This window comes from Anas platyrhynchos, chromosome 5 (assembly GCF_047663525.1).
Source record: "Anas platyrhynchos isolate ZD024472 breed Pekin duck chromosome 5, IASCAAS_PekinDuck_T2T, whole genome shotgun sequence".
NCBI lineage: Eukaryota > Metazoa > Chordata > Aves > Anseriformes > Anatidae > Anas > Anas platyrhynchos.
This window is the reverse complement of record NC_092591.1, coordinates 34,073,048-34,093,942: the sequence shown is the minus strand read 5'-3', so window position 1 is coordinate 34,093,942 and position 20,895 is coordinate 34,073,048. Positions and strand designations below refer to the sequence as shown.

Here is a 20,895-nt window from a genome sequence, read left to right as displayed (position 1 = left end):
GCTGTCTCTGCAAGTCTGAATTAAGGTTTGAGCAAATTTCCAGTTTGCTTCATGTGGTATGCAATTCATAGTGAGTTCCACCCAAAGGTGGATTTAAAATGGTTGTTTCAGCAATGTTTGAATCTGAAGTCTGATACAAGCCTTCTGTGAACAAGCCCTTTAAAGCAATTTGACCACTTTTTTCCATTTCCCTCCTTTATTTCGCCATTCCCCTCCTTGCTTCCTCCTCTGAGGAAGGTCTGGAAGGAGACCTGTTAGGACTTCATGACTGAGGTTTATTCTATTGTTCTCTCTTAATCTTCTCTTTATCCTGTTTGTCTGTTATCCTAGTTGCCAGTTACTGTAACAGCAGCTCCCATCTTCTCTATCACCTTCTGCTATTAGGCAACAGAAAATCCTCTTCTACACAAAAGAAAAGCATAGATATGACTGGCATCTGGGAGAAAACCTCGAGCTTCCCCTTCCAGAGCCTGGCAGTGTATTAGTACTCGATCTGGGTGGAAAGCCAAAATACTCAAAATTCAGTACTACAGAATCAGGGAAGTGAAAGGCCTTCATTGGCCCTTCAGTCCTCATCAGCTGAACCGTGAGTTAGGGGAGGGAGCAAGAGTTGTGCTACAGGTTGTACGAGTCAAAAAGAAGGATGGTGAAAGCGACAGAAACAGCATGGTACCCTAGTCAGCATAAGACTGAAGAAATAAATCTTTCCTTTGACTAAGGCAGAGCTTCTGCCAGCTTGTAGCCACTGCTCCTGTACTACTTTAAACATGGTTCTTAACAGAAAAAGCTGAGACTGATATTGTCATAGCTGGTGCTTGATTATACCATGCTTTATAGGGTGACATGAAGAGAAGCAGGCTGGTCCTGGCACAGGGTGTGCATCCATCCAGTCTAGGTTCCCCAACTAGACAAATGTGAGGGTAGGATGGTGATCAACTATCCCATGGCTGCCAAATTTTCTACTCATGTTCTGAATACTATGCTGCTAGCTCCCAGAAGAGGAGACTGCAAGGGTTCTGAAAAAGTAATATGTCTGTCTTCTGGTTTCTATTGTTTACTTTGTGGCTGTGTATAATACTGAAATACATGTGGAAATGTGCATGTTGGTATGGATATAGCATAAATAAAATACAAATGGAGTAAATACTTCAATAAAAATTTGCTGGTATGTGGCAGCTGTGCTTCTACTACACCAGTGATTAATGTCTCCCCACTAAGCCTGTGATTTAGTAGTCTTACAAAAATAAAGAATGTTTTTGAATCCTGGAGCAGTGTTCAGTGTTGACCATCCATCATGCACCAAAAGAATTATCGACTACAGTACAGAGTATTTGTGCAAATATTATCCTTTCTATGGTGCATATGCTACACTGGAAGCAAGTTGCCTGAAAGGTTAAGCATACCTTTTAAAATACAGTGGTGTTGCTTTAGAAGAAAAAGCAGTGACACACCTTACAACCCGACTTATGGGTTGTCTAGGTTTCTCAGGGCTGTATAGATTTTAAGGAACTTCTGAACAGAAGCCTATCTAGGAAAAAAAAAGTGAGGAACAACAAGCCACTTACCTTTTTGACAGAGGAACAATCTGCCACATATCAGCTGTTTCACGGCAGCCACCTATGTAACTAACAGCTGTAGCTGTGTTTCCTCAACAGATGAGCCCCTGCTAGAATGCCTGTCTTAGAAATGAAGCTCTGAGAGTTCTTATCTAGACCTAGATCATTGCTGATTCTATGTATTGTCATTACACAGTGTATCATTATTAGTGTTCTTCCTTGCTGGTACTGCCTACTCACTTGGGACTGATAACAGCACGATATAAGAGCTATCTGAAATTTCTGGTAGCAATGTATACATCTTGCTTGTTGCTGTTATTGTTGTTTTGCATGTGTCAGACTCATTCACAAGCATTTTGAACACATACCTTGGTTCCTTTTCTCGCTTTGAAGGAGACAACAGTAGACGATGCTCACATCAAGGATATCAATGCCCTGGCCATGAAACTGGAGAGACAAAACAAGGAAGAGACAAGGACAATATATCAGCGCCGGAAACAGCTCAATGAAAAGTGAGTATGCCTTTAAATGTTCAGTGTAAAGCAATAACAGAAAGAGAAGATAAGGTATCTTAGGCAGGCTGGAATTTCAATATGCACTTTCTTTAATGTCGTGACTACCAAACTTCAGGCACTGAAGCTGCCTTTCAAAACTCTGGGAGCAGTTAGCCAGAAGGATTTCTGATCCAGCAGAGCCAAAATCATGTGTCTAGCCTTGGAGACAGACATACTATTTCAGACTATGTATTTCAGACACACTTTACAGACTATGTCCATGAAAACTAACTTCCCTGTGCCCTGGTGAAGAAGCGTATTGCTTCTTGAGCAACCTGACCTAGTGGAAGGTGTCACTGCCCATGGCAAGAGGGTTGGAATTGGATGATAACTTTAAGGTCTCTTCCAATCCAAACCATTCTATGATTCTGCTACTTCAGTCCACTAGCTAAGAACCGAAAGTGTGAAGGTAGGGCTTGTAAGGTTATTGAGAGTTTAAGGAAACTGCATCAGGACTTTTTAGCTTTTAAACTGTATCCCATCCTGAAAACTTGGAACAAATACAACCAGATAGTTTTGTCAGACTAGTGCTTTACCTCTATGCTGTGTCCCTTGTTGTGAGAAACTGGGGGTCAGTACACACTGTAGCTCAGAAATCTAGTCTTTTACTTAGTTCTGAGCTTCACAAAACTCAGTTGTGCAAATTCTCACCTGTGAAATACACCCCTAAAATATTCTTTCCAATAAAAGGTGGAACAGTTTCCGTGGTAACCTGAATGCATACAGGAAGAAGTTAGAAGGAGCTCTAGAGATTCATGCCTTAATCAGAGAAATTGATGATATCACAGAGAGAATTACTGAGAAGGTGAGTTCTCAGATTTACATTAATTGATATGGGAAAATGGAGGTAAAAATGCCTATTCTGGATTGTAATTTTGAGATTAATGGAAGAAAAAAGCTATATGATGATTTCTACTAATGATTTCATGGATGTAACTGAAGCTGTTTATTGAACTGTAAGTCAGTAGCCAAATATGTAACAAAACTTCTTCAAGTTACAAGACCATTGGTTTGAAATTTTTATAACAATTTCTGCAAATATACTTCTTCATTGTCAAGAATTCCATTTCTGCTAGGGTTCTGAGAATATTTTTTTTCCATATTTCATGAAATGCACAGTCATGCAAATTTGTACACCACAACTTAAATATTGGGCTATTTTCATCTATGGGAAAAGAATAGAAAATAAAGATTAAGAAACACAGGGAAGCACTACTGCCTTTGTTTTACATGTGAGTGCTCAGTGGCAGGATTGAGAGTATTCAAAGTTCTTTTTCCATCTCTTTAAAGAGCACAGACATACAGTGCTATGTTAATATTTAAAAAGACAATAAGAACATTCAGATGACAATAAAAAGAAGGGAAGAAGGAAACAATTTGAAATAATTAAGATATGACCCTTTTGCTTTGTGTCATCTTTACCATTTACACATCCCCCTGTCCCTCCAGAGTGTACTGATACAAGCACTGGATTATGGGAAAGATGTAGAAAGTGTGGAAAACCTTATTCGAAGACATGAAGAGATGGAGAGGGAAATCAACGTTATTAAGTCCAAAATGGAGGTAAGAAGTGGAAAAGTACAGAGGATACTACAAAAAAAAAGTTCCCTTTTGCTTCCTGGGAATAGAGTGCAAACATCAATGTGATTGTTCAGATCTATGAGTATGAGCAAACAGTACATATGGCAGAGCACACAGATTTATTCTTAGTGTAAAATACTGTGCCAATTAATTGTACTTTATGCTGTATGAGATGCCATTCTTCATGATTGACCAAATCTAAGAAGAGAAGTCCCTTGTTAACATATTAGTTGATTCGTCGACTCTCCTCTACAAGCCAGATTGGATTGTCTTTTGGAAAGCATGGAATCCAAATTTAGCTCTCCATCTTTCTCCCAGTTTCTGGACTGACTTGAACCAAAACCCTGACTCTGGTTTTGTTTAAAACTAAAATGCAAAACTACAGTGTACATAGTTTTCTGATATAGCTGTCAAACCCAAGAATCTTAGGCTATTATTCCCTCTATAATCAGCTCTTGCCTTTGAAAAATGCCCACTTTGCATGGTTTAGGACTAATCTGAGTATTAAATATAGGTCTGAGTTCCTATATAATTATATACTTTAAAAAAAAAAAATGTTTTCAGCTGAACTGCAATAGCAGAAATAATATACAACACCTCACTGTTTTCACTGTTGACCAGAGTAGTAAGGCTCTTCATAAGGAACATATTTTTGTAAAATTTCACTAAATCTTTTCTTCACTATAGTATGCAAATGGTGACGATATGTGTGATGCCTTCACACATTGTGACTTTCTTAGCTAATTCTCATATGAAATGTGGGTGATTGCCAGTCAGCATTCCACAGATAGCATCAGTAAAGCTGTAGGGGGGAGTTCTGCATGGAAACACAGAAGGATGAGGAAGTTTTTTAATGCTGCCACAAATACCATTTACAAAGTATATCTGTGCTTTTCTTGTGGATTAAACACAACCTGGCATATTCTCCTTTCTGCCTAATTAAAATTCTATAACACCATCAAATTGATGAAAATGAAGAAGAAAGATAACTTTAAACCTGTTTGGGTGAGTGTTCTTTACTGTTTATCAGGCTGTGTTAATGAAAGCAGCATCAACCAGAAGTCCACATTGAAAGTGGTGTTTTGATGCAGCTGTTAGCTGAAATAGATACAACAGATTTTTGAGTCTCTTGCTGAAAGGCAAATCTGGTTGCTTCTTTGTGCTCTATCTCCGTGGCTCCAGTTACCTATCTTAGTTAGATTAGGCTACCAGAGGTTATGATTAGCACTTCGTTTTCCTCTATGTTTATCACCATTCTGCAAAACTGCTTTCTTAATCGTAAAGTAGCATTTGTGGGTGTTTGGCAACATACAGTTATCTTTCCTTACTTGGATGATTGCTTGGAATTGTGTATGTTTTTTTTCTGCATATAAGAAATCTCTTTGTATATTTTGCTATTGTAATCTAAGTGCCCACTTTTGAAAACTGGGACTTTAAAATGAACTACTTGTCCTGAAAGGCAATCTCAGGAACAAACATAAGCTTTTTGGCATAAATTCACCCCACTATAAATCTCCTCCCAGCCATTGGAATTGGAATCTTTCCGCCTTTCCACAAGGAATCCATCCATAAATGACAAACTGACTATGAAGCAACAGGAGATGAAAAACAACTGGCTACGACTCCAGGGACAGGCCAAACAAAGGTAAAGACTTCTAGTGGTCTGAATATCTCTTAGCAGGAGCAAAACTATTCCCTGGGGTCACAATTCTACTTTCCAGGGACTTTTCCAAAAGTTTTTGAGGGTCCATTACAAAGAATATACAGGCAGCTAAGACACCTGCATTGGAACAAGGATGACTTTGTACAACAGAAGTTCCACAGATGTGACTTTGGGAAAGCTGGTCCAATGAGTTCCTAGCTTATTCCACTAAAATAATGCTACTAAAATGACTCCTATCTATCAGATTAAATCTGTCTTGAAGCCTTTTTGGAAGACTTATTTTTGGACGATTCTAGAAGGTATTTTCTTGAATCTTTCCAAAACAAGAAAGGCTTAGGCCTGAGTTGGAATTGTTTCTGGAAACAACAGCTATGAATGTTTTCACTTTTCTTTTCCTAATGAACTGAGGTAGAAAATAAGGTGAGTTTATTGTCTCTAAGGCAGCAGTCATCACCTGTAGTTTTGGTTTAGCATGAAGAAAGTTAGGAGCTGCAAGGAAAAGCTAGAAGTCTTGAACTCACTTGAGTTGCTTTCTCATAGGATACCTTGCTCTGCAAATGGGGAGGGGACGGGAATTAGACAACTCTGTGTTGGCTAAAGCACATTCCATTGCAGGAAGGAAAAGCTGGCGGCCTCGTATCAATTGCAGAAGTTTAACTTTGAGATGAAGGAAATGCTAGACTGGATCCAAAACATCAGAGGTTTAATGGAAGCAGGAGGACTTCCTAAAAGTCTAAATGAAGTTGAAAGCATGATTGAGGAGCATCAGCAGAGAAAGGCAAGTATCATTCTTGCTTTCATTTGAATATACTGGGAATCCTTCCTTACGGGAATTAAATGCTGCAGACAGCAGGATTGTACTGCATGTGTCTGTCAATATTATGGTAAGACAGTTTTCAGTAACAGGTTAGTGACAGAACTCACCTAAGAACTCACAGAACTCTATCCCATGAGCTATTTAACAGTTCATAGGTCTGTAAAAAGTCCCAAAAAGCTACATTCCCTCTCACCTCTTCTGCTGTCCAAACCTGTAGGTTAAAAGCTGATTCAGTCTCAGTGCTGATCTCTTTACTCAGGTTACTTAAAAGTTAATTGCAATCTAGCTTTGAGCTAGATTTTGTGGTGCAAATTCCATTTGCCTCAGAGGAAAATAAAACCAGCATTGACTCACATGGGGCAGTAAATTACCATTGGATGGTACTACGTTTTCAGTTATGAAACACTTCATGTCCCAGTACAAATTACCACACAATCGTTTGCAGACTGATTTGGCTAAAATTTTTGGTGGATTTTCTAAAAGGAGTGCTATTGTTAGTTAACCTTAGAAAAAATGTTACTTTACTTTTTCACAAGCATCATTGCTACTTTCCAGCTTTTGTGTTATATTTTCTTTGCAGTTATGTTACCTTTTCTAAAAGGCATGTTCCCAGAATCATGTCTAATATTAATGATGAAAATCCAGTGCTTTGTGGGTCCCATCACTAGCATAATTAGTTTGTAGATTCTATTTCATTTTTCAAACCTGAATTTAGTATCAAAGACCTGATGCACCCTCCTCTTTCAGTCTTCTTTTTATTAACAATTATTTCTCATCTCACAGACTCAGCAATTTTAGAAACAATAGAAAACACTTGAGGAAAAAAAAAAAAAAAAGCACTGATGCAATGTATTCTAAATTTAGGTAGTAGCAAGATCTAGGTCTTTAATATCTGTTAGTAAAAGAACCCCTTTTTTCTAAAGAGATAGTCACACAGTAAAAGGCAGAATCCAGGGAATGTATTCTTTTGCACATGGTTGACTAAACTAAAATTATAGGCATGACAAGAAAAATTGATTTATTTCTTATTCAGGTTAGTGGCTCAAACTATAGTCCTTAGGGGAGACTGCAGCTGAACACCAGGTACTAATCTAAATTAAAAAAAAAAAAAAAAAAAAAAAGGTATGTTACAGCCGTGTAGCACCATCACCACCCTCAAAAAAATCCCCAAAAGGAACTGTTCTAATTTCAGACATTTAGTAGTCCATGCCATAATTTTTAAGATGGTTTATGAGTTAATGTATTAATTCAGTACATGGTTATTTTTATTTTCAAATGGTTTCCATCAGGAATTCCATACTCAATTCATAGGTCTCATAGTTGCTTTTAATGCTTTCACCTCAGGGATTCAGTATACAGGCATAACTCATTCCTCAGACCAGGTGAAAAAGTTAAATATTTAATTTTATCACCATGAAATGAAGTAGAACAGTGTCTTTAATGTAATAATCTGATGCCAATTTATTTGGCAGGAGGGCAAAAATTCTAGATACTGTTTGTCTCATAAGAACCACCTTTATGTAGGAAGACTCAGTGGGGTATACAGTATTATGGGTGTTCAAAACTGTTTTCATTTACATGAGTATTTTCCGATCTGTTTCTAATTTAATCCCAATTTTGATTTGTAGGAGACCAGTTGTTCCTAGAGCAATAAAGTCATTTATTGTCCACATTTATTTTCTCTTAGGCAATTCTGTACTCTTTCAGTAACATAGCTCAAACATGAATGATTTTCCATACAAATATTAGTGTTGGAAAGTTACAGTCTATATTCCTCCCCTTAAGGCCTGTATTCTGAATACTTGGCTTTCCATAAACCCTTGACATCAACCTTAGTAATATATTTTAGGAGGAGATTGAAGCACGAGTGGAAAGATTCAACTCTCTCAGTAACTATGGTCAACAACTTGCCAGTTCTGGTCACTATGCAACCCCTGAGATTCACCAGTCCCTTTCCAGACTACAGCAAGCCTGGTCTGAACTGATCGAAGCATGGCAGGAGCAATATGTAAAACTGTTTCAGGCACAAGATTTACAGGTGAGTAAAATGACATTCTACAGGGAATGTACATCCCAGTGACAACTTTCCTTGGTATAAACAGCACATTTATAACATGGGATTACTATCTATTGGGGATGAAATTATAATACCCAGTGTTTAACACTGGTTTCTGGAAGGCTTCTGTGAGCACAGGATTTTTATTATATGTTTAAATTCCATCTTTACAAATCAAAGAAATTTCTATGGAACATGTGCTCATCTGCTTTTCAGAAGTTATAAAACTTGGCAAAATTAGGTCAAACATTTATGTAGTTGAAAAAAGGCATGTACTAAAAGTAGAATGTCACTACCCTACTAAATTCATAACCTCCCCCAAAACATGGGTGGAGTCTTGTATTTTTAAAGAATTATTTGAAGAAAAATATAGCATGGACAAAATAATGTATTTTTCCCTGGCCTTTTTTCTAACATAAGAACTGTCTTGGCTGCAGTTTTCCAGAAACACATCCCTGAAATAATCATCTCACTTTACAAAATTTCTGCCCAGATAACTTGCTGGCAAAAGTTAGAAATAACTGAAACAGAGATCTTACAATGGGTAGATGTCAAGTACCTTAAATAACAGCTTGTCCTACTAGTCCCATCTAAAAAGCTTCATATATATGAGAACTCAGACCATATGGTAAGGGCTGCTTTTAAGCTTCTTTATGTATTACATTCTACTTAACTTCAGGCCATGTTACAGTCCTGTTTGCTGGCCAGTTACCTTACACAGCACTCTCCCTACGGTATTAGCAAACATGCTATAATTACTTGTATTGTATCCAGTGTCTTAGGCAAACAGTTATATTATAAAAGAGAAGTTTACAATAATAGTTGTTACGCACATGGTTTTGGCAGCATCTAATGCTTATTGCCATCCAGCATCCAGTGCTGTGTGGTTAATTTTGGCAATTGCCCTAGCAGTTTAGGGTTTTTTTTCAGTATACTCCACCCAAGTCTACTTTACACCATGTTTATGACTGCTTTTTTTTCCTATACAGAAATTCTATGGCTATGTGGAACAGACTGAGAGCTGGCTCAGCAGCAAAGAGGCTTTCCTAGCCAATGAAGACTTAGGGGTAGGTGCTCCAAGAAATTATAATGTTCTTAGGCATCAGGCTGGAACTGGGAGCTGTGAAGTATGATGATGTGCTCAGAACCTTCCATCTTCTTCTTCTGAAGTTACTGTTTGGTCTTGTTGATGATCTGGGATCAAATTTCCTTCCTCAATACTCTACACAGGATGGGTTGCTCAGCCCCAAGAGTAATTAACCAGTCTGACTGCTCCTGTTACAGAAAGAAAATAGACTGTGTTTCTCTTACTGAATATATCTGGCCCAAATAAATTTACTAGCGTTGTGCAGGTTGTCACCCCTGTCACTGCTGACATACCTAGTGTAACTCTAAATTAGATTCTTCAGGTACCAGTAACAGTGCAATAACTGGAACTACAGACTAAGGCATGGGGTACAAAAACCATGCAGGATGCTGGGTATAAACTGTGATGCTTTACTCAGTACCTTGTATAGGTACCAAATCAGCTGTCTGTGCAGAAGCTACAATTATATCTCAGAGTTCAGTGTAGGCATAATTAGTACAGATGGTAAAAAAAAAAAAAAAAAAAAAAAAAAAAAAAGCATAAAAGCATGTAATGCTATTGGCTGGTGTCTGTCTCTGTAAGTTTCAGCCTGGAGGTATGTATTTACAGTCCCTCCATTGAAGTATAAGAGACTTAGAAGGAACCACCCATTTTTCCAGTCATATTTATCTCAGCAATGCAAAGAAAGTACTCAGTAATTTCTCTTCCAATGACTCGTGTAAGCACCCAGAAGTTTAGATGTTTTTCTGACCCATTTGACATGACCTTCTGAGACAATGTTTCTTCCGGAGCTTTATAGCTTTCTCTAGAACAGAGATAAAGCAGAGTTTATTAACGTAACAACATTTTGACACTGATTCTAAAATTAAAAGTGCAAGGGGGTGCTAAAAAAAAAAAAGAGCTCTTGAAGCTTTGGACTCACAAATGTTACAGGAAGTTAGAAAGTGTTTGTCTCTAGATTAACTGTAATGGCAGACACCAGTCCTCAGATTCAAATCTGGATCCAAGCTCTTCCAAATTCCATGATCTGAAGCTCTAATTTCAATCTCTTTCTGTGACATATTTTTTCCATAACTTTGATGTCAGTTTGGCATCCCATATTTGCTGTCAAAAATAGCATCCGTCACAAGATTGATTTATGAGTAGGTGATCAGCTTTATCTTCTGAGAAGTGTGAGATGCTCTATGTAGCACAACAGTAAGCAGAAGCAGCAAAGCATCCAGTGTTTTGTTCAGTTTTGACCCTGAAATGATAGTCTCAGACCATGCGTGGAACATTTAGGCCCCAAGTCTCAGATTCAATGCCAAAAATATTCAAAGGCCAATAAATTTTCTTGACAGCTTGCAAATGTGGGGTAAATGCCATTTAGCTTCTGCATTATCAGTGGTAGATGGAATAACTCTGACTGAAGGCAGCTTCCCTTTGTTGAAATTTCATCCAGGACTCATTGTCTAGTGTGGAGAGCCTACAGCGGAAACACATGCAGTTTGAAAAATCCCTGGAAACTCAGATGGAGAAAATTGATGAGATGGCTTCGTTTGCTCAGCAGCTAATTCAGAACAAGCACTATGACTCAGACAACATCACCAACAGATGCCAGGCCGTTCTGAGGAGGTGAAGTCAAACCCTTCCCATGTCTGCCACCCTTCTCGTTTGCAATGAAATTCTTCCAATGTGACTAACATATCCAAATGTTGTAAGAGAACCATAAACTAGTTTGCATTTACTTGACTTTCCACTGCAATCTGTGATCTTGCAAAACTGGCTTGAGACTAGTTAATGTTTAGTAAGAGGCTTCCAAAATACAGTTAAGCAGAAGGGGAATGAGATTCAGAAAAAGGCAGTATTCCTGTAATTCTGTACCCTGGCTGGGCCATAGGGACAGTGCTGCAGACAACACACGGAGGCCTGCTGTGCCATTAAATATTTCATTGTCATTAAATACCATCGACAAAGGTCATTTCATACACAACTGCTTTTTCACTGCTCTAGTGGGCTGATCTGAAAGCCCAGCTCAAATTATCATTTTAGGGCATTTTGCAGTTCTTTCTGATTAGATCTTGGCCTTTTGTGTGAATTACTTTATTTTTCCTGGCATGTTGCGTAGTGTTCATCTTAAACAAATACTAGCATTGGAAGTGGTTATGTTCATTTCTATGGTAGATGAAGAGATGTATGTAAAATTTACAGAAAGAAATTAGAAATCCTTTACAGTGAAAGCAAGCATACAAAATTATTAATATGATCAAACTATTTCATGCCTGTCTTAACACGAATAAAGTGCTGCAGGTTCACATTTGGAAGAATGATGAAAGGATGTTGTGGCTTTGGCTTGTCAGATATTTTCAGTGACAAATACCATTATACCCATAGGCTTTCCATATAGAAACCAGCTGACCTTATGTTCAGTTGTCCCCTGAAAGGCAGTAATGTGATTCCTAGATGCAGGTATCATACACACAGAATTTGTGCATACTTTAAACATATTTATCTGCTAGTAATCAAATTCCTATAGTGTCCTGAGCATCTTCTCTGACAGTCTGAATCATGGAAGGCTGCATATTATGGACAGTTCTCTCTTAGACACCAAGTGTTAGATCATGTGTTTTTTAGAGATAAAAATCGAAAGCCAGTATACTATCTAAATCACTCTGTGGCTTTTTCCTCACACATCTGTCTTCCTTTCAGAAAAGAGAAATTGCTGGAGAATGCTGCTGCTCGCAGACATCTGCTAGAGGAATCAAGGCTTCTGCAGAAGTTTCTGAAGAATTCCTATGAGGTACAATTACACAGGATTCACGGTATTCTGGTTCTTAAAACATACTGTGCTGCATAGGTCTGAATCCCTGAAGGGATTTACTGAGAGAAAAATCAAGGAACCAAGTCTGGAATTAGATTATATTGGAAAATATGAAGATAAGAGTGAAGGAATATTTTTCACTTTTCAAGTCACAGCTTCCCTCCATTTGGACCACAGCAAAATCTGTAAGAAATAGGTGCTTAATACAAAATGTGCCATTATATCATAATTCATGGGAACAGACATATAAGTCCTTTTCTTGTGAGATCACACAGAATCACACAGAATTTCTAGGTTGGAAGAGACCTCAAGATCATCGAGTCCAACCTCTAACCTAACACTAACAGTCCCCACTAAACCATATCCCTAAGCTCTACATCTAAACGTCTTTAAAAGACCTCCAGGGATGGTGACTCCACCACCTCCCTGGGCAGCCCGTTCCAGTGCCTAACAACCCTTTCAGTAAAGAAATTCTTCCTAACATCTAACCTAAAACTCCCCTGGCGTAACTTTAGCCCATTCCCCCTCGTCCTGTCACCAGGCACATGGGAGAACAGGCCAACCCCCACCTCTCTACAGCCTCCTTTAATGTACTTATACAGAGCAATAAGGTCACCCCTGAGCCTCTTCTTCTCCAGGCTGAACAAGCCCAGCTCCTTCAGCCGCTCCTCATAGGACTTGCTCTCCAGGCCCCTCACCAGCTTCGTCGCCCTTCTTTGGACCTGCTCAAGCACCTCGATGTCCTTCTTGTAGCGAGGGGCCCAAAGCTGAACACAGTACTCGAGGTGCGGCCTCACCAGAGCCGAGTACAGGGGGACGATCACCTCCCTAGCCCTGCTGGTCACAGTGTTTCTGATACAAGCCAGGATGCCGTTGGCCTTCTTGGCCACCTGAGCACACTGCTGGCTCATATTCAGCCGACAGATATGGATGGTAGGGTAGAAATAGGGAGGTAATTGCCCTTTCTTCTGTATGTACACATCTGTGCCCACACACTTTCTCACTCTATAGGAAATGTCTCATGGAGGCAGATCCATTTCCAGATGACAGTGCTGGTAAACAGAGGTGTAGGAGTTACCTCATCGTGAAAAACATGAGGAGCTTAGGGAAGCAGAATCACAGAAGGGCAACTCGTTTGTGTCCCCACTCACTAATCCTGTGTTTTATACATGCTAGAGGAGAGCCTGGCAGATTGGAACTGAGACATACTGAAGTTCTTTACTATTTCTGTTCTTTCCTCTCCAAAGGTGGCTGCCTGGATCAATGAGAAGAACAGCATTGCCCAGGATGATAGCTGGAAGGATCCAAGCAATCTACAGACCAAACTTCAGAAGCACCAGGCTTTCCAAGCAGAGATCATGGCCAATAGGAATCGCCTGGACTCCATCAAATCTGTGAGTGAATCGTAGAATCATGAAGGTTGGAAAAGACCTCTAAGATCATCTAATCCAACCTTTAAACTAGTACTAAAGTCCACCACTAAACCATGCTACTAAGTTCTAAATCTACACGTTTCTTGAAGACCTCCAGGGATGGTGACCTCCAGAAGCTGGTTGATGGCAAGGCTGGGCAGCTGGTGTGAAAGACTATAAGCAGACTGAGTTAGAGATCTCGAACAAGCAAGGGGAAATCATTGTCCCCTCACTGATGTTGTTCATTCTGTCTTTGAGGAGGTTGGGAAGCTTGTTCTTTTGGTCTGCCAAGAAATTTGTGTGCCCACAGGGTTCTTTCAACTTATCTGTTAGTGTTTAATGTGGGTTTGTTATCTATATTCACTGTGCATGCAACGGAAGGAGATAGGTGCTCTCAAGAGTGATTCATTCCACTGACTTTAGAAACTTCTCTCTGGTGTGAATCACACTTTGGAGGTATATCTGTTCCTTTCCAGCAGGGAACCTAGGTGATTGGATGCACAACTTCAACAAGTCAGATAAGCTGTATCCAACAGAAAAGATCAAGACAAGTTTTCAAGTGTTGCCTTTGCAGAGGCATGCTAGTAGGAGAGATATGAGGGAAGTCTGACAAGCTTTGTCAGATACTTGGCAGAAGCTGCGATCAGATGATAAGTTTGGAAGGACAGACTGTTACATGTTTATTAACCTTATTCTCAGCACAGTACTTGCTAGCTGTATTTTGCAAGAGATAACTAAGCATTAAAGGTAGAGTTCCTCATCATACTCACCTGTGTCCAGTATTGCAGAACCCTTTATATTTAGAAAACACAAACATGACAGGGGGACTAAAGGGTGAAACTACATCCATCTAAACTAGAGGTTTTACTACCTCATGCAGTGGTTCACTTTTTTAGCATGCAAGAAAGGGAAAAGAAAGGGCTAGGTGGCTGGACAATCTCAAGCAATGATCATGGAATATGGCACATCATAGAAAAAAAAAATCATGGTTGCAAACTAGGATCCCTGCCAGCTTTTAAGCAATGTAGCTGTTGCATAATGAAAATTCTCTTTACCCTTTAGATGTCTTTTAATATTCTTCTGGCATTTCAAATAATTTTAGAGGTTAAAAAGACAAGAAAATCAGCTTCTGCCCTACTTGCAATAAGCATTTTACCTTTATCTCTTTTTCTTCATCTCTGCATCCTCCTCATGTCAGAAAGCGATGGCTGCAGCTGTCCTTTTACATAGCTGTGCAAGTAGACTTTGTTTGTTGAGGCAAAGGTGATACATTGTGATATATTCAGCAAAGGAAGAAAACTTTGTTCTCTCTGCTGTAGGAAGGGGAGAAGATGCTCCGTGAGAAGCACTATGCCCCTGAGGCCATTCAGTCTAGGCTACAAGAAATGGAAGAGCTATGGGAGGAACTGCTAGCAAGCTGCCAAGAGAAACGGGCCAAGCTGCAGGATACATACAAGGTAATGCAGGGGTGCCAGTGGTTGGGTCTTTGTGTCATTTCCAGAGGTAGCATGGCTGCCTTGCCACACAATCTTACATATGACTGAGTCACTTCAGATAATCAGACTTGATTCATCGAGACCATCAGAGCAAAGAAACTAGCAAGTGTGGACTGAACAAATGGAACTGCGGGAAGAACTGGGGATCTCTTGTGAGGGGAAAGGATTTGTAGGCTGTGTTCCTTTCTGCTGCCAGTTTAGACCAGGATTTAGATCACTGATTCTGTGAAATGGCACCCTTTTAAGGTACCGTGTCCATCGTTTGTATTTGTGCAACACAACACAAGTAAGATTAGCTCTTTGTGTTCTCTGACTCCATATCTGTATTCACTATGACTGAATCCTCTTCATTTGGGCTGCCATCATTATCTGGGAAGAGGTCACTGAGCACTGGGAAGTTTTTTCTGCATTTATATGTGATTCTTATCTAGAGGGGCTGAAATTGTATATTGTATTATATATCCTAACAGTTTAATTGGACTTTGTCCTGCTTGTCTCCAGGCCCTTAATTTTCAGCGGAGTGTAGAGGATGTGGAAAAATGGTTGGAAGATGTGGAAAATGAGTTGAAAGCACCATATAGTAGCAATGATCTGGTGGTTCTGAATAGTCATCTGAAGAAACAAGAGGAACTGGAGGAAGACATTTCTGGCCATAGGGACCGACTGCAAGAACTAGTGAACACAGCTCAGGAGTTCCAGCAGCAGAAACATTTCCTTGCCGATGAGCTAGAAGATAGAGTGGATCAGCTGGTGCAGAGGTGTGTTAGTGCCTGGCCTGTCTCCTGCTATTTTTTACCTATTTTTCTCAGCCTTCTTCTTCTGTGCACCTTTTTTTTTTCTTTCTCTATATCATTCTGAAAAGAACCTTTTGCATTCGTCCTGTACTACTCTGCAGTCCTCATTAGGTTCTCTTTAAAATCTGCAGATACAAAAGTCTACGTGATCCTCTGCAGGAGAGACGTGGGAATTTGGAGGCAAGCAGACTTCAATACCAGTTCTTACGAGATGTTGATGAGGAGTTAGCTTGGGTTCATGAGAAACTCCCCATGGCATCCTCCAAGGATTATGGCCAATCCCTAGCAACTGTTCAGAGTCTACAGGAAAAGCACCAGGTAACATCATAAAGAACCATGCTCAATCTTTAGAAGCAAAGAGAGAACATTGGAATTCAGTTTGCCTCTGACAAACTTGATCTACTGTGCTTTGACTAGCAGGATTCATGATGCCAGGGATAACTTCTATCCTTGGTTGGTAATAGAGATATTTTTTTGAAGGCTATGTCTATGACACAGCAGCATGTGGGATTCTATGCTTATCATTGCAGAGCTGTAGGGACCATACTGTATGCTCTTCTGTGGACACATTGGCACTTTCTGCAAATTGAGTTCAAAAACTGGCCATTACAATGTGAACTAGATCTTGTGAACTGTTGTGCATACTGGCATAGCTTCTTTGAGTAACAGATGTCCTAATAAATATGCTATGAAACTTGTTAAGTACATCCAGGCAAACTCATTGCTCAGATGTCTGAGGATGAGCTCACAGAAAAGCATCTCCTCCCCACCACCACTTCCCAACTCCTTCTCCTGTGGAAGGAGGGAGTTAACAGGATGATAAGATCCTTAGCTGTGGTAACTTTCAAGATAGCTGCTGAGTTATTTCACAACGTTTAGATGGGCCATCAGAGACAGCAGTGCCTGGAATGCTGTCATCTCAAATACTGCTAAAACAGCAACTGCCTTTCTAATCGTTTTTGAGTAAGGAGCATTGTCTCTTGCAAACATGAGGTGGAGGGGGGGAAAAAAAACTGCTAAAAGTTTCCAGCAGCTATTGGTGTTTAATATTAGCAAATGACAACCTGTTCAAGTGCCAGTGGGGAAAATCTGCAGTAGCACTGGGGAAGACAGAAGATCTTACAAGGAGGAAGTGTGCACGTATGTATAAATAAATATTGTAGGCACAGGCATTTGGTGCAATCTGCATGTCTAGAAATAAAACTCTGGACTTTAAAAAAAAAAAAAAAAAAAAAATTGGAATGTCCCCAGGGTAAAAGGTCAAGACTGGTACAGGTGGCATACTAGGGCAAGGATGAAGTCTCTTTAAAACTAGATTTATCCTAGGTGTACTCACAGTTTAATGAAGAACTGTAAAATGTTTTAAATGTGTCTGCCAGAACATTCCTGTCTAAGACCTACGGGTATATTCTGAATTGCTTGAACCTTCTTAGTATCTGATGTAAGTTTTCATATTTGTAAAAATTCTGCATTTAAGTGAGATGCAATTGGTGACTCTACAATTAGACAGTAAGAGCAAAGTCTTGTTTCATCATGATTACAAGTATGCATGTTGCTATGTGGGTAATTACTCCTGAATATTATGGGTTTATTTACCTGTTAGGGAAGTAGGCTAGGTTTATGGAAGGAAGGAATGTTTGAGCTGTTTTAATTTGAGAAAATATTTGGGGTAACTTAGGGAACAGTGGAGGTTATGGTTTAGGCTGCAATTCTTTGTGTTAATTGGCCAGGTCTCAAAATATTTCAATAAACTTTGAGAATGAGAGATACAAACCATAATACCAGTGTATAACAAAAGGCCATTTTGCTTCATATTCTCCTGGAAGCAAGATTAAAATCTAGGCTTTAAATCTGAATCTTTTAGTAGTTAGTCTCTAAACATTTATTTATTTTTTATTGTTGGTTTACAGGCAAACAAACGTCAGAGATAACATATTAGTCAAAAATTGAATGTGCTGTTAGTTCCACCCTCTATTGTTTGCCTTATTGAGCTTGATTTGTAAAATCAGTCATTGGTTTGTTACCAAAAAAGTGATAGTGCATGAAATGTTCCAGTGTAAAAAATAAAAAAATAAAAAATTGGTTTGGCAAAGTTTCCACTCACTTCCCCAGCACCCCTTTTTAAAAATTCCTTTTGATATAAATGGAGTGCTGTGAATACATATTCCTAAATGTTCAACTGCAAAGTTGTTCTTCACACTGCTAGCTTATTATTAACACACAGTACATGATGTTTTATAATGTTTGCCACTGGATTCTGTTCTGCTGGGGTCAAATATGGTGTCACTTTTCAACAACATAGTGGCTGTCTTGAAATTAATAGGGGGAAGTTAAAGGCAAGATTAGAATCAGAGCTGCTTTGCAGCCAAGCCTGATACTTAAGTTGAAAGAGCAGCTCCTCTCCCCACAGGACATCTCTTCTGCATTACCACAACACTGAACTCTGACTCTGAAACCACCTGCTTTATAGCTGAGAAAATCAATAGAACAATTATAAAATGCTGGGTTTTGCTTTGTGTTCAAGGTGCTCAGGCTTAGTTAGCCATAGAATGAACGTCCTTTCACAGACAAATTGAAGGCATGGTCCTTGCCCACCAAAGATCACATGAAGGGGTATACAGAAGTATACATATGGTTTTGAAAATCTACTAGTCTTCAAACATTAATTTCAAATAGTCTTTGAGAGCTGGTTCAGCTAATTTTTCTTCTTTCCTTGTCCTCTTTCTTGTCCGTTAGTATGCATTTCTGTAGTGCTCACAATGGCTGTTAGGTAAAGCTGCATCTTCTAGAAAGGTCCTGGGAAATGATTTATACTGCTCAGCACATACATAAATCTTTTGTTCTTTAGACATGTTTTAATTCAAGAAACGTGGTGTAATGTGAGTGAAAGTGGGTATATTTCAGTGGAATGTACAGGTAAGAGGTTTGTAGTTAGAATCTCTTCCCTCCACACTCTGAGGTGGGTACATGACAAGGTCCAAATTTTTTGGCTAAATTTGCTTTCTTTTATTGCTCCTTCACCCAGAAAAACTCTTCCACTCCCATTCAGAGTATTCAATCAGACTTTGCACGTCTGACCCTTCTTTGTGTGTAGAAAACAGATTTATAATGGAATTGCACAATTACATTATCTGATAGAAAAATCTCCATGGCTCTCATTTTTGTCTGTCATTTTTCCAGAATTTAGAGAATGAGATAAGCAGTCGGGATGCTTTGACCAAAGCAGTGCTCAGTACAGGGCAGAAGCTGGTGAGGGGAGGCCACTCAGCCTCTCACAAGATAATGGAACATATGAAGGAGCTTGAGACTTCTGTAGAAAACTTGAAGGCAGAGGCTCGAGAGAGGAGACAGCGGCTCATGCAGTCATACGAGGCTCATCGGTTCCTGACTGAGGTAGGGATGGTTTGTAAGAAACTTCTTTTTGTCTTTATTTGCTTAAAAAGAGAGATACTTGTATTGCTGAGTGGCTGCAAGTGCTGAGATAGGAGCAGAATTCATACTGTTCTCATTTTTCATATCTGGTAAACGTGGATACTACAGAAAACTAACAGTTGCTTTTGCCACATAACTGCAATTATGCATAAATAAGTAACCATAAGTATTGGGTTCTGGGTACGTATTTTTTGAAATACCATCTGCTAGATCAGAAGGCATCTAAGATGCTTTCTGTTTTGACTGATGTGACTCTTTGGGTACCAATGCTTTCCAGTTTTCTTTGTCTTTACATAAATTGCAGTTGTACATAAGCTCATCCCTGTATTTTTATACAGCTACTGGAGGTGGAGGCCTGGCTGGCAGAGAGGAGCTTCATTCTGGAGACCTCTGATTATGGAAAGAATGAAGAATCCACCCAAGCTTTACTTCGTAAACTTGAAGCCACCAAGCTGGACATGGAGGGTTTCAGGCCCCGGATTGAGAAAGTGCAGGAGACAGGTGCTGGCTTAATAAACAGCAACAACCCAGAGAGGTAGGAATGCAAAAACAGACTTCTGCTCCAGGTCTAACAAAAACTTCTTTACAGAAGCTAAATATGGAAAAGTTCATCCTTTAGTAGCTGTTTGGCTTATTCAGAAATACAATTTTAAATTTAATACAATTTACATCAATCCCTCCTTCACCACCATCATACACTTTAAGCCCCTCAAAAAGGTTGATGATCATTTTAATGTTTTCATAACTTGTTTTTTCAACAACAGGCCAATTAGTACCAATCACTATCTTTGTCCACTATATACTCTAAGGAACTGTCATCTAGTTCTCAGCTGAACTCTGATTATGTGTAACCATAAAGGTTCAACAAGCACTGTGCTTGAGAAAGGAAATGGACATTCTTGATAGTTCATTGTTTTTCATTGCCAATTTGCTTTTGTGTCTGGGGAGAAGGAAAAGAGCGGTGATTCATATAAGATACTTTAATTTCCTTAACTAGCTGGTTTTCATGTGTTGGTGTAACTCACTCCATGACAGTGTCTGATCTCTTCTGTATTTTGAAAGTATTGCAAATCCAACCTATCAGAAAAGACAGTGTTCAAAAAGAGCAGTAAAACAAAGACATACCTTCTGATTCTTGTTTTTTGCAGTCCAGCCATACTTTCAAAGCTCCAGAGGATCCTAGCAGACTATCAGTCTCTCCTACAGAAGGCTGAGACCCAGAGAAAATGCCTGCAAGAACAATTCCAGCTGTATCAGTTTGAAAGAGAATTCCAGCTGGTGGATGCCTGGCTTTCCAGTAAACAGTCTATAGCAGAGTCCGATGACTATGGGCAGGACTTAGATGGTGTTGAGGTAAAAGAAAGTAAAAGGTGTTGTATGCATTGTGTGGCAAAGCAGGAATATATTTGCTAAAAAATTGTTGTGTAGCTGCTGAACATGAAACATGTTAGAGTGACAAAAACTAAGCAAACCAGTGTTCTCTGCAGTAAGGACTCAGACTGGTTGCTATCTGCTTATGAAGGGCCTTCAGTGGTAACATCCTCCAGTAGAAAAAATAGGTGCATCAGAAAGTTGGCTTTTTCATGGGCTAAGGGGCAGTCAGAACATTTCACTTCTGGCCCTGCTTTAAATTTGACAGGACCTCAT

At 39.4% G+C, this 20,895-nt stretch overlaps 1 protein-coding gene across 1 annotated transcript in view; it reads left to right on the top strand.

Moving 5' to 3' along the window:
* SPTBN5 (spectrin beta, non-erythrocytic 5) overlaps positions 1 to 20,895 on the top strand; it is a 105,512-nt gene that overhangs the window by 71,867 nt on the left and 12,750 nt on the right. The window contains exons 43-58 of the mRNA XM_027458500.3: positions 1,950 to 2,068; positions 2,801 to 2,915; positions 3,560 to 3,673; positions 5,215 to 5,336; positions 5,970 to 6,132; positions 8,021 to 8,209; positions 9,217 to 9,294; positions 10,756 to 10,928; positions 12,003 to 12,093; positions 13,362 to 13,508; positions 14,846 to 14,983; positions 15,524 to 15,780; positions 15,948 to 16,134; positions 18,997 to 19,209; positions 19,587 to 19,783; positions 20,397 to 20,601. Of these exons, the coding sequence (XP_027314301.1) occupies positions 1,950 to 2,068; positions 2,801 to 2,915; positions 3,560 to 3,673; positions 5,215 to 5,336; positions 5,970 to 6,132; positions 8,021 to 8,209; positions 9,217 to 9,294; positions 10,756 to 10,928; positions 12,003 to 12,093; positions 13,362 to 13,508; positions 14,846 to 14,983; positions 15,524 to 15,780; positions 15,948 to 16,134; positions 18,997 to 19,209; positions 19,587 to 19,783; positions 20,397 to 20,601 (2,508 nt within the window). The remainder of the gene's footprint in view (positions 1 to 1,949; positions 2,069 to 2,800; positions 2,916 to 3,559; positions 3,674 to 5,214; positions 5,337 to 5,969; positions 6,133 to 8,020; positions 8,210 to 9,216; positions 9,295 to 10,755; positions 10,929 to 12,002; positions 12,094 to 13,361; positions 13,509 to 14,845; positions 14,984 to 15,523; positions 15,781 to 15,947; positions 16,135 to 18,996; positions 19,210 to 19,586; positions 19,784 to 20,396; positions 20,602 to 20,895) is intronic.